This window comes from Coccinella septempunctata, chromosome 6, assembly GCF_907165205.1.
Source record: "Coccinella septempunctata chromosome 6, icCocSept1.1, whole genome shotgun sequence".
NCBI lineage: Eukaryota > Metazoa > Arthropoda > Insecta > Coleoptera > Coccinellidae > Coccinella > Coccinella septempunctata.
In genome coordinates, this window is record NC_058194.1 from 16,292,810 (window position 1) to 16,306,581 (window position 13,772).

The following is a 13,772-nucleotide window of genomic DNA, read 5'->3' on the forward strand; positions in this document are numbered from 1 at the left end:
AGCGATTTTAGATCGCATCAGAGACTAGTTCATGTAGTATTTGAAATTATCAACAAAAAACTATTGATTTAAGTAATAATCTACGAAAATGTGATTCTACGAATTTAGGGAAAATTGTTTGTTGGCAACATTGTTACCGGACGATGGCTCTCAGGCATATAAGAAAAATAAGCAATACATCTTGATTGTTTTTATATTATCATGAATGAGCTGTTATGTTCTAATCTGGTATATATAATTGGAAAATTGGTTTGTTCAAATAATTATTTGTGGCCAAACTGGCAGCACTGTTCTAGAGTCAATGTAATAAATCTGAAAATATCCATCAGGTGGCAGCACATTTATTGTTTTGATGGAAAATCTGACAGGGAATACCATCACTGACAGCCAGCTAGGGGCCAGTGGCTCCTGTATGTAGTTGTTCGTGGGTTCGGGTTCATTAATCGCCATATTTGTTGTTGTCTTGAATGGGGGAGGTCACCACTTACGAAAAATCATAAATTGTGTCATGTTTTGTGTGAAATTGGTACCGTTATGTTATGTAAGCTGTTCCCAGAAAATGTGCTGGTAGAGTGTTGTAAATTTGAATGCGTTTAATAGACCACTTTCCATTCGTGTATCCCTGGACAAATTTGATAGTCAGAGGTAGTTCTTTGTTTGAAACTGGCGGCGGCCGGAAACCTCCCCGGTGGTGACGGCGACGTTGCGCCCGGGATTTTGGAATGGGAGGAAGTCTCCTTTGAGGACTCCGACCGTTTCGAAGAGGATTCTCTTTGTAGCTGGAGTTCAGAGCCTGAGAGCCTGTGCAACAACTGGAGAGGGTGGAAAAAGCCTTCCAATGGCTCGACCAACTTCTTCGGGACGAATAGGAAGTCTTCAGAAGGTAGGATCATCTCTTCCCAATGAATTTTCCATTTAAGGATTGCTCATAAGATCATTAATTCAATCCTCACCATGTTATTAGGTATTCTCTTCAATATGAAACGTGTTAAAGGTTTTCTAAGTTCTATTGTATTCATGAATTCTTTTCAGGGTAATTTAAGTAAAATACAGAAGATTTTAATTCATGACTCCAATGATAACATTCAAGAAATATTGGAAGTCTCCCACACTGTCATATAATATAATTAATTCGTTTCATGGAGGGTTTGGAGCTTTGACAGCTGATTGAATTTCCAAAATAGCTCTTGAACAGATTCTTCTGGGTTGCAAAGTACTTTTCAGATTAATTATAACAACTATAATTCTGAATATCAATGTATGATAGAACTAATTTCTCCTCGAGAACATTATTGATTGAGAATGAAATGTTCCAGTAAGAATATTGAGAAATTGGACATGGATGAATTTGTTTTCTTTTTCCCGAAATTTGTGTCCAATTTTATATTCTGAGTTTTATTAATTCAAGGATATTGTTTGTTTATTGCTGCTTGTGACTTGTTACACCTTTTACTTATATAATTATTTGTAAAAGTTTTTACCTATTCGTTAAAGATATTACCTTGCTTATAACCTACTCATTTCAGTTTTATTCGTTAGTTGTTTCATATATTCCCTTTTTGAATTTTTTTTGTGAAATATCAGATGTATTCATGTATGTCAGATAAAACGAGTTTGCGGAGATCTAGGTCTCTAGGAGATAAGTTTAAAAACTTTGAAAAAGATTGATGATAATGAGGGATCTTTATTGAAAACTTTTAAACAGTCTTGAGGAGAATCAAGTGAAAAAAAAGTATTTCATATTCGTGATTCGTTTTTACTGTACATTATCAAATACCAACAAAAGTCTGCTGTCATAGAAGGGTAAGGTTCCACAGCTTGAGGCAACTAATTATAGTTCCATTATGATATAAAATTTTCCAGAAGCCAGAAGTCCAATTAATTTCAGATCAATTCTCGAAAATTATCTAATGGAAATATGTACCTTAAAATCCATCTGAAATATTCTACATGAATATTGTACCAAGAAGTAGCAAGAACGCAACAAAATACTTCAATGTATATGCGAGTGTATATGTCTTACAGATATTATCATTTACTATTTTCAGCCATTTATTACCTCCAGTTTCATGATCAATATTAACTTTAATTTTAAAAATTCCTCTGGTTCCATTTTTAGTAGGATGTTTTAAAGTTAAGGAAAATTATTATGAAACCTCTGTTAGAGGAATAAATGGGGAAGGTATTAAAACATTAAGAAAACAAAAATCTATTGAGAGGAAGAATAACTGCAAAATTCAAGGAATTAATCAATAATGTCATTAAAAAAAATGAAAAAGAAACAAGACGCATCGATATATTCTCTGGAAATTGATAAACGAATACTCAACTCTCAACTCAGCACTGAAATTACTAGTTAATCGGTTCCTCTCTATTGATGTTACAGCCAAGTCTAATATTAATTCAGTGAAAAAATGTTTATCTATTAATTTACTGAAAAAAAGTTTATATATTGATTCATCAGTAACTCTTAATTTGGAACCTAGTTCACTTAACTTTGGGGTATCGGCAAAGGGGCTGATTTTGAAAAACGTCTAATCGTCGATCATTTTCATATTTCACACTTGCCTTCATCAGGAATACTAAAAAATTTTCTTTATTAAATGAAATAACTCAGCTCAAAACTCAAAAAGCACGTCCTAGGTCAGCTTCTGATAATAAATCATCCTTCAGGACCTAATTCAGGACTATTGAATTTGTTAACTATGTATTAATTGTCATTATCATGTATAATTCTCCTGATTCCCCAGAAAACAAGCTGGTACGCGAGGGGATACCTCTCAGAAGCTCTGAAGAGCAGTTAATCAGCTGTGTTTTATGTAGGCTTTGTTACTTTGTCCTTACGCTGCCTTAGGCACAACACTGATTGTTTTTAACCCAACAATGGGATGGCCCATACCATTTGGATTAGAAAATTTCCATAATTTAAAAATATAGTTTTGCTGAAATAAAATAGTTATTGAGATCAATCTATTTTTGTTTTCCAAACATCATCTTTTTGGAAGAACACTAATAGAAATTCAGTGCTGACGAGAGTTCTGAGAAGCACTCTAGTCTACTTCTACAACATATTATGTTTATGCAACAATACTTTCCAATTCATCTGCAATCATAAGGCGCGAAATTCGATAAACTCACATTTCGAATGAAGATAAATATGAATCTCCGACAATTGTGATATGAATCGTGTCAATCACACGCCATCACTCAAGATGCAAAGGAAAAAAGGAGTGAAACCAGCATCTACCGTTCTTCGATGGGAACGAGGATGGGATGGTCTTACCGTTGAAATCCTAAGTGATGGCGAGTACACATCTTTTTTTTTCTGTAACGATCCACGCAGGTAAGACCTCAATACGGGGAGTACCGTGAATCATTGGGGAGTAGGTCTAAAAACCCACCTGTATATATTTGTCGAACAATTTTTTTTCTTCCTTATCGAAAGCGACATGTTAACCCCAACTATTCATTGAATATTGAACATTTGATCCGAGATTTGATCTTATATATCTAAAGGGGCTAATATTTAGATTGGTGAAGTAACTTAAGTTTCCAACGAGATTCCAACTTATCAATAAATTATATGCGATAAGATATTTTGTTGAGTATAACTCGGTATAACTAGAATGTACGGGTATTTCCGCAAATTTTATTAGGTATCTGACATTTCGCAGCACCTACGAGTAAAAAAAAATCAAATTTTCTTCGGACGAGAACGGCAGTTATTTTTAGATGCCACCAAAAAGAAGGGCGTAATTCCTAACATTAATATTTTGTGAAGAAATATGGAGTCAAAAATATAGATCCTTCTGGGAAGATATTGATTGTCAAAATATATTCCGCTGTAACTTTCGATAGGTTAAAATAGTAGGCACAACATCTTTCTGAAAGGAATACGGTCATCTGCCTACTGTTTGTTTTAGTATGTTGGTGTTTTTAGGAGTTAATTCCCCTTAAAACGACCCTCTTTTCGCAAGATGCGAATTTGCTGCAGACTCATTCTCTGATGTCTTGGAGTGCTTGTTGAATAAGAAGGTACTCTTGATCTGAAAGAATAAAAAACAGTGATGCATTTTTAACGTTTTGCAATATTTTGGCAGTAGTGATCATGGTTGTTGGAATAATGGAAGGCTGCCACATTTCTTGCCCTCTCTTCTCACTAAAACTTGAGAAGTTGCCATCTTTTTCATCCCATATCCCAGAAGGGGTGCATATTTAATCCTTAACTCCATATTTTTTCACAAAATATGATGTTTTCAGACAAAGAATCGGTTTTTGTATTTTTGGCACATGTTCAGTAAATTCTCGTGAATTTCAGTGAGTAGAATAACCTAGAGATAGATAAGTGAGAATGAAATACACAATCAATCTCCGATAAAGTGAGATGAAAGATCGACTTAATATTCTATTGAGCTCAAGTATACATAACAGGCCCAGGAGACTAGCGGTTCTCAACATTTTAGCATGCGTCCCTCCTTCGCATACTAAAGCCTCCCCTGTGGTGGATAATTGGTAAATTCTATGCAGAACATAGTACAGTGAAATAATGAAACTGAAACTTCTTAGGTTACGTCAGCTCTAGCGTCAGATGAAGCTGGGATATGCGGCATTAAAACCCGGATAATCTCTTATTGAACATAATATTGTTCATTTAAGTATTAAGACAAAAGAATTAATTGTAGCACCAGTTACATATTTGGAGGAGATGAATTATAACCCTTCAAGGTCAAATCCACGAGGGGGGATTCATGAGCCGCCCCTGGAAGTTTCCCACATCAGTAAATTCTTTAATTTTCATGCGAATAAATAGGTACTCATTCACGATGGGAAAAACTGAATCAGCCTTATGGGTCAACATACGCGGCTCACAGACCATTTCCAGGAGAACCGAATTGGTAGAATAGGGCCGATTGTATGGCCACCACGCTGCTCAGACTTCATATTTTTTCCTCTATGGCATTCAAAGTCACTTGTGTACAAAACACAGTCCCGAGCTGTTGAAGAATTGAATGTGAGAATACGCATAGCTTCCGAGATATTGTGAAGTTTTCCAAAACTTAAGGGCCGAGTTTGAAAATGGAATATATTTCTGTCTACAAAATAATGGACAACATTTCGAAAATCTTTAATATTGAAAAAAAATTTCATTATATTCTTGTTTCATCAACTTTGCTGACGTAATTATTCTACTTTTTTTATTTTTTGGAAGTACTAACAAAAAAGCCAAGTTCATAGCTCTTTTGAAAAGGCAATCGGATTAGCTTTAAAAGTAGGAGTCACTCAACCCTCCTTCCCATTTAAGATTCTAGTGGTTTCTGTCATCACCTCGTTCATTACACCTACAGGGTTAATACAAATTGATTTGAACCAACCGTACGAAACAAAGTTCAATTTTTTTTTATTTTTCATGGGGGTCAAGACCTTGACACACTGTATACATTATATATATTTCTGTCATCTATGTCTCCAAATCAGGCATACTGTCATCATAGATTCAAATAAGCCTATGACTGTCAAAATACAGAAAAAAAATTATCTTTTCGCCGAATTTTACGCGTATCTTGAGTTAACATCGACTTGTACGAAATGCCGTTTGCGGAAAATTGGGGTAACCGAGATCAACCTGTACCTTCAGAATTTTGTGATCGGCTGTATGAAGAGGCTTAGCCTCCTTTGCCTCTTCTGACAGCTGCCGCCTTGTGGGTTTACGTAGTTTTCTATAGTTGGAAACGCACAGGATGCCACCTACGGAAGGAAAAACCTCATTGGCAGATGGCGTTCACTTGATCCCATCTGCCCATCAGACTTGGTATTAGTTCTGAGTGAACCAACCACAAGGTTCGGTTCATGCAGGGCTCTCAAGAACTAATGGCTGAGAAATTGAATAACGGACAGATGGCAACAGGTTAATGTGATTGGTTTATTTCTTAGATCCTTTTTCTTAGTATAAGTTTGTGAACCCATCCTTAGGTAGGTTTATGCAACGTTACTAATAATTGAGACCCAAGAAAGGAGCAATCTAATTGGTAGATGACCTTCACGTTATCGCCATCTTCCTCGCCTCATTCCCATTAGATTGTTCCCTTTCTTATTAATTAGTTCTTACTAACGGTGCATGAGCTGATCCTTAGGGTGGGTTCATATAAGGCTTGTTCGTGGAGTGGTTCACAACGGTTGAGAACTGTACAGAGCATGCGCAAATGGATTTTCGTTACCCTAAAATGGAATTGCGCTTGCTATGTGCACTTCACAACTGTTGCAAACCACTCTACGAACAAACCTATATAGTTACTAAGGACTTGGACCTAAGAAAGGGACCAATCTAATGGGAAGATGGCGATCACTTGAACTCTATCTGCCAATTATGGTTAGTTTTGGTGAGTTTATGCAGAGTTACTAGAACTCCATGGTAAATTAGTATGTCTACCTGGGTACCAAGTTGAATGAAAACCGGGATCATTAAAGGAAAGTGAAGCAACGCATTGAGAAGGCCAGATCATCATTCAGTAACATGTCGAACATCTCCAAAAGCCATGATTTAACAACATCAATTAAAATATGCTTGTTGTGATGCTATTTATTCTCAGTACTCCTGTACAGCGTTGAGTCATGACACTGACTGAATCATCGATGAAAAAACTTTCGAAATTTGGTGCTTCAGGAGTATACTGTGGATATCCTGGGTGGACCACGTATCCAATATGGATGTTCTGAGGAGAATTGGAAAAAAACCAGAACTGTGGTCTGAGATCAAACAGCCGATGCTGAAATACCAATGGCATATAACTAGAAACGAACATAAATATGGCCTATTGTAGCTAATTTTACAGGGCAAGTTTTACGGAAAGCGAGGCCCAGGAAGAAGAAGAAGAAACTGTCTGCAAAATCTCACAGTGGTTCTCCTTAACAACAGGACCCTTTCGGGCCGCAGCAGATAAAGTGAAGATACCCATGTTGTTCGCCAACATTCGTCACGAATAGGCACTCCGAGAAGAAGAAGAAGATACCTAAGAAAGAGACCAATCTAATGGGCAGATGGCGATCACGTGAACTCTGTCTTCTAATTATGGTGAGTTTATGCAGAGTTACTAAAACTAATACCTAAAAAGGGACCAATATAATGGGCAGATAGAAACACGTGTACGACATTGTCAATTTTTGCTTGGTCTCTTCCTTAGGTACTAGTTCTTAGTAATTATGCATAAACCCACCATTAGATTGGCCCGTTCTTAGATCTCTGTTCTTAGTATCGCTGCATAAACCTACCACAATTTTCAGAGATCTCATCAGGGTACAACGAATTTGGTACAAGCACTACAACCCGTACAAGTTGGACAGCCGTTGTATCTTCTTAACGCATCGGTGAGAAACAACGCGCATTCGTATTGTTTGTTCCATTCTCTCTGTAAGGGGACGTGACACAATTGCTGTTTTTCTTTGCTTCCCATTTTTCCCTGGAAGTGAGAAACCATTGCCACGGTCGACGAACGGTTGGAGCCGCGACCGTCAGAGCGGCATCGATGTTGTTTTGCTCACAGTAGTGCTCCGCGGCAGACGGGTCTTTGGGCGAGCAGGGGGTAACGTCCCCAAGCGACGATAACGAACGTTTACATCGGTACACAGGACCGTGTCTCCGGTCCCCCCAATAATTTCCACGGATCGTCGTCGTTCGACGTTTCTATCGTGTATGTTTTTCTCGGCTCCGAAGGTCGAATTGATTTGTTTTTGACGCCGAACGACGACGATGGGGAGCCGCAAGAGGATTTTGAAAGGTCGAGGCGAATTTCAGGAACGCATCGATAAATATCGATGGGATGAAAAATGTCGATTTCGATCGACGGCGACGTCTGTCAAACATCGGTTCAACGATTGGGTTGAGCTACTGAGGAAACAGATGATAGAAATATGTAAATTTAACGGATTTTCGAAGTCTCTTTGTCTTAACTATTCACTCCCTTTTCCATTCACTCCACATGATTGTTTATAACGAGCCTTTATAAATCATCGTAGTTGGCTTCGAATTATTCTGTTCTGCTCGTCACTGAAGCGTTTCGAACTAAATGTCATAGAATTTCTAAATTATTGCCCACTACGATGTTTCGATCATCACTTATAAAGAATATAATCTTTTAGTAGCACATTTTGAAAATACATATTTTGCATCTACAGGGTGTTATGAAGGTCTTTTTCGCATATCTTGGAAAAAGGCAGAAAACGCTGTATCTATCTATACTGATGAATGCTGGGATGACATGATGGACTTGTAAAATTCTGATAATGTTGATACAGGGATGCATTCAGGAAAATTTCACAATTTGCGTGTTCACTCACGAATCTGGACAGAAATAATTTGAGATTACTCGAAAAGTATACGTTTTATCGAAAGAGGTCAAGAACAAAGGAAAATGAATTAGGTACACGATTTCCACTATGAAATGTTTCGCTAAAACATGTGTTTCGCTATCGCAATAGCTTCTTCAGGGGGGTGGGGTGAAGGTATTACAAATAACTCAGGTTGAATGATCCTAGGTCAATCGCCATTTATTTAGAGGCAATAAAGAACTATTACACACACACATAACCCGAATTTTATTGAATTCAGGACAAAAATCATGTTTCACAACGATATTTTCCGGAATCCAATGCTATCATGAAAAATGGGGTTCTGATATGAAAAACAAAAGTAAGTTTCAAATATTGTTCAAAATTTTTGAAACACCCTGTAAGGATGTTTCCGAATATAAAAGTAGCACTGCATTCCCACATTCTTCAACTTTAAATATGTATAGACGGTTTACGCTTAAGATATTGATAATATTAATAATGAAAATGATAGTCACTGCGCATTTGCTCCTTTTTTACAGAGTTATAACACTGAAAAACCTAATAACAATATTTTCATAATATACCTAGTACGCCCCTGTCTTTATTTGAAGATTCAGAGGCGGAGTTCATAGTGGGACAAATAGTGTAGATATAAATTATAGTGAACGTGTAGATAAATTACTGTGTATGTAATTAGTGCGAAATGAATCAGAGTGTAGGAGATCGAATAATTTGATTAACCTGAAACGTTAACGATATTTTGAAAACTATCTGGAATAATGCAACTCTGAAAAAATCCTTTTTTCATGTCAAAAAGAGATTGACCTCCAGTTAGTGAGGATGGTTTTTTCATCAACCCTTTTATATTTTAGGGGAGAAAAGCTGAATTTGAATTTTTCTTTTTTTGTAGTATGGGGGCAGTGACAATTTAGTTATTTATGTTTTCGAATTCGAACATATCAACTCGTGTATCAACGGAGGTATCTATATGTTCATCTGTTTTTGTTATTGTGATTTTCATTTAAGATAAATAATGAGTTACTACCGTACGAATAGGCCGGTTTTCGATTACACAAAAACAAAACATCAGTCACTCCTAAAGTGTATGCCATTGACGTCAATATACCTAAGAAAGGAAACCCTCCACAAAAAACTAGGAGTGCCATTTTAAAAACCTTACTACCCTTCATTACAAACTCCTCAATTATATATGAAAAGTTACGTAATTTTGTACAAAAATTGGCTTGTTGGAGCCTTTTCCTACAACATAGTACAAACGAAGACATAAATTCAGCACTTTTTACTCACTCTCATCAAGTGGGAGCACAGAGTTATAAGTCACAGCCAGCTGTGATGTTACAATAATTTATGAGAGCCATTTTTAATAAAAACCTTTGTATAGGCTATGCTCATAATTTCTTGTATTTTCGCCACAAATAAGAAGTTTCCACACATTTGTCCAATCCTGTGTATGAGTTTGAATCCGTACGACTGCGAGACTCCTTCTTCAGACTTCTAACTGTAACCGGTTGTCAGTTAGCCTTCCTTTTATTTTCTTTCTGGGTCTTCGTGATGTGATTAATGTCTAGTCTAACATGACTAGTATACTTTTGTTCGTTTATTTTTTTTTGTAGTTTGCGGAGAGTGTATTATTGACGCATTGACGATTGAAAGGCGGTACTTGTCTTGTATGGAGTTAACAAAAGATGGACTTACCGTGAAGATGTACTATTGCTCTTCATATACAGTACAAAAAAATTAAATAATTTAGGAGAGTCATCGTATCGACCGAAGATTAGCGAGGATAATATTATGGTACTTTGCAAAATGGTCACTGAATCAGGATACCTTATCTATTAATGAATGAGGGACTTCATTTTATGTTCTCGCCCTCTCTCCTTATCCGATCATTAAAATTTCCATCTTGTGGGTTTCCTTTGTGTATGTACATGCGATTTTTTGGCAAACGATTTTAAATATCCTCGCAAATCTTCGTTCGATACGGTGCTATTCTCGTTACTTATTTTAATTTAACTATTTCGTTAAAAAAATGAATAAATACCAATGAACCTTCCTTGTTTAAACTGTCTTAATTATTTCATTAAGTTGAATCAGATGGATATTGCTCAATACGAGGCTCAATATCTTTTTGACGACAAGGAACAAAAATTAGTATTTTTGTTTCCTTTATTTTTAGCCCCGATTTAATCTTGAATAATTAAGTAGAAAAGTTATCAATTCGCCCTCGAATTATCTGGTCTCAGTCAACAATCACTTTTGAAAGATACCCCAATGAAGGGAGTAGGCAGAGGCTTGGGCAGAGGAAGAGGATATTGCTGAAAATAGGAATCTTATATAATATAAGCTTCTCGCTAAAGTATCAAGAAGTGTGATAATAATATTGAATAATTTCATTTTGTCTAATTTTTGTCTCCAATTATATCACTTTTTATAAAACTTACTAGCCGAAAAAAACAACTTTTTAGGACTGCTAAGAAGTGGAAACAGCTCTCTTATGATGTACGACACCATCTCTTTTCCTTATTTTAACTTTCGAAATATAAGAATCTAAGTATCCCAGATACCCCGTATTGTTTTCATTCTTAGGTTGCGTTCACAAACTTACTCCTAGAGTATGCTCAGAGAGCATACTCTGAGGAACTAAAAGTACGTTTGTGAACGCTTCAGAGTAAGTTTGTGAACGCAACCTTAGACGATTGCTGTCTGTCAGGTGATTGTTGGACCGATTCCCTTTGACAGCAAAATGCCACGAACAAGAAGTTATTGTACCCCTCATCAATGAATAGAATTTTGACCAACTGCCAATAGCTAATACCAACAAGATGGTGCAACTATACAAACCATCTACTCTAAGGAATGCCTTTCAAGATGTGATTACCTTAGTCCTTAAGGGACTCCGGGTATTAGCTCTTCTGATCGCCCCCTTTTGACTATTTTGTTTTTTTGAAAAATAGCAGGTATCTTTTGAATATTTATTAGACAAAATTGAAAATGGAAAAATCTAGAAAATACAAGAAATTAAGTAAGTAATATTGATGTGTATTTTATGAAATCGTTTATCATAAGTCAACGATTTAATACTCATGCAAAGTTGGTGCCAAGTTTTTTCAAAAATCAGTTTTTTGAAGTTTTTACTGGAGAAGAAATTTTGCACGAAATGTCATAAGTAAAACTGAAAATTTCACCTTCTCGCTTTGACATTATTGATAACATATAACTTCTTTTTATATATTTTCATATAAGTAAGTATAACATGTACAGGTTTCCTCAAATTCGATGTCCAGTGAGGGAATCTCGGAAATTATAAGAGCTAGAGCAAAACCGATAATACGTTTTCGAGCTCTTTTTCATAGTAACAAAGAATGGTGAAAACCGTAGCTTCCTATGATCGTTTTTGAGTTATTAGCAAAAATTGAGATTTTGACTATTTCGAAAAAATCTCATACTTGACTTTTTTTGTCTTTGAAGTAACAGATCTGAATCTTAAACCGTAACAGGCACTTTTACACGTAGAATCTACTGATAAACGATTTTTTTCAGTTTGAAAATAACAAATTCTATACAAGTTCGCATTTAAAAAACAGAAGATTGCCTAATAATTCTAAATTTGGAAAAGAAAAATTTTTTTACACCTCGTCAGTGGATTCTATTAAAAAAGTGCCTGTTCAAGTTTAGGATCTGTAGCTTCAAAGACAACAAAGTTATGAGAAGTTTTCGTCAAAGTCTAATTTTTGGTTAATATCTCCAAGAGGGAAGGACCGTAGGAGGCTACTGTTTTTACCATTCTTTGTTTGTCTGAAAAAAAAAACGGGAATGTGTCATCGGTTTTGCTCTAGCTATTCTTGTTTCGGGATCTCCACACGCGGTTTCAATCTGTAGTAGCTGAAGTTCGAATATTTGAAGATCTTGGATAAAATTAATATTGGTGCAATTTGCATATTTATTTGAATCGAAAATCTAGATTTGAAATGGATAATTTGCATTCATATAATAATTTATGAAGGAAATTGAAAAACCATTTTGTTGGAGAAAGAATCAATTTTTGCAGTGCGAGATGCCCTTCAATATGGAATATTTCAGCTTATTTCGTGAACAATTACAATCCACTACACTCACGGGGAGAAAGGGTTTTTTTACTGAGGTTTTTCCCTAAGCTCTTGTATCATACACCAATTTGTATGGTACCCCGTTACGCTAACCTCTGCTAAAACTGTATCTCATACACATGCTATAATTATTGTTTGGTGTTCAAGATTGTAATGCTCTATATCAAAAGAATATATATATGTAGAGCGAAAACATAGGTAACTAAATTAATATTCTACCTGATGGAGTCTGCCGGCTAAAATAAGGTTTCTTCTTACAAATACCTTGAAATCAAGGTGGTTTGATATCGGGTGGGGTCTCCTCTAGCTCTCCGTAGTGTTTTTAGTATTCGGCATTGTGCCTATGAGATTATCAATGAATGTTTGAGGAATATTTTGCTAAATTTTCTTCAGAGCATTGGCAAGCTGTTGTAGTGTCTGCGGTGGGTCAGGTAAACGGTGTAATTGCTCTGACATTGCAGAGCAGACATGTTAAATACAGTTTAGGTATTGAACATACCTCTAAGGGCCAATCCATTCGTCCAAAGTCATGCATTTCTCTGTGATCGTTGACAATTCTGTGTACGAGCATTTTTGTAGCTTAACATGAAACTGTCGCCGATGGCTGCCGCAAAGGGAACATCAATTTGGTTCCTCAATCAAATCACGTCATAGTTGCGTTAATGAGGATGATAACTTCTGTGCGCCCATTGAAACAAATGCCTCTCCAAACTCATCTTGAGCCACAACCGAAAGGAGTAGTTGATTTAATTATTTAAAATAATTTCAGTTTTACATTGGTTTAACTACTAGCTGTGTGTACTCGCTTACACAGTTTGGTAAAGATAGTATACCTTTCCGCCAGAAGATGTTATTGTGATATCGAAACAGGTGTAGTGCGAGGTTTAGTGGTTGAATAATTTATTGAATTCAAGACCATTATTCAGTCTCTAGTTTAAAATTTCGTGTCCTATTAATCTGTTTTCCTCTCCAGGATTATAAATTCAATATTCAGTCCGCTCTAAGCTTTCCAAACTAAATTATCGCAAATGTTCAAAGACTTTCCTATCGACATAATAGATTAACCGATACTCTATCGGGCTAGATACGATTCTGTGTACCGCGTTGGCACGGGTTCAATCTCCCGGTAATCACAAAGAAAATACACGCATATAAACACCGGACAGACCTTGATTTCTTTCCGATCCGCTCGTAGGTAATGAACTCTCTACGTTTCTTTTTCTGATTTCTGAGATCTCGATGGCTGACCCATTGTCCGATTTGTACCTAACCTGGTGCACGATCATCGTGCCCTGGGGAAGGGAAGAACACGCGTTCACC

At 36.3% G+C, this 13,772-nt stretch overlaps 1 protein-coding gene across 1 annotated transcript in view; it reads left to right on the forward strand.

Annotated features, from left to right (window-relative positions):
* The first annotated feature begins 534 nt into the window (after window positions 1-534).
* The window catches only part of LOC123315982 (zinc finger SWIM domain-containing protein 8 homolog), a 39,928-nt gene continuing 26,690 nt past the window's right edge, over window positions 535-13,772 (forward strand). The window contains exons 1-2 of the mRNA XM_044901892.1: window positions 535-567; window positions 640-883. Of these exons, the coding sequence (XP_044757827.1) occupies window positions 535-567; window positions 640-883 (277 nt within the window). The remainder of the gene's footprint in view (window positions 568-639; window positions 884-13,772) is intronic.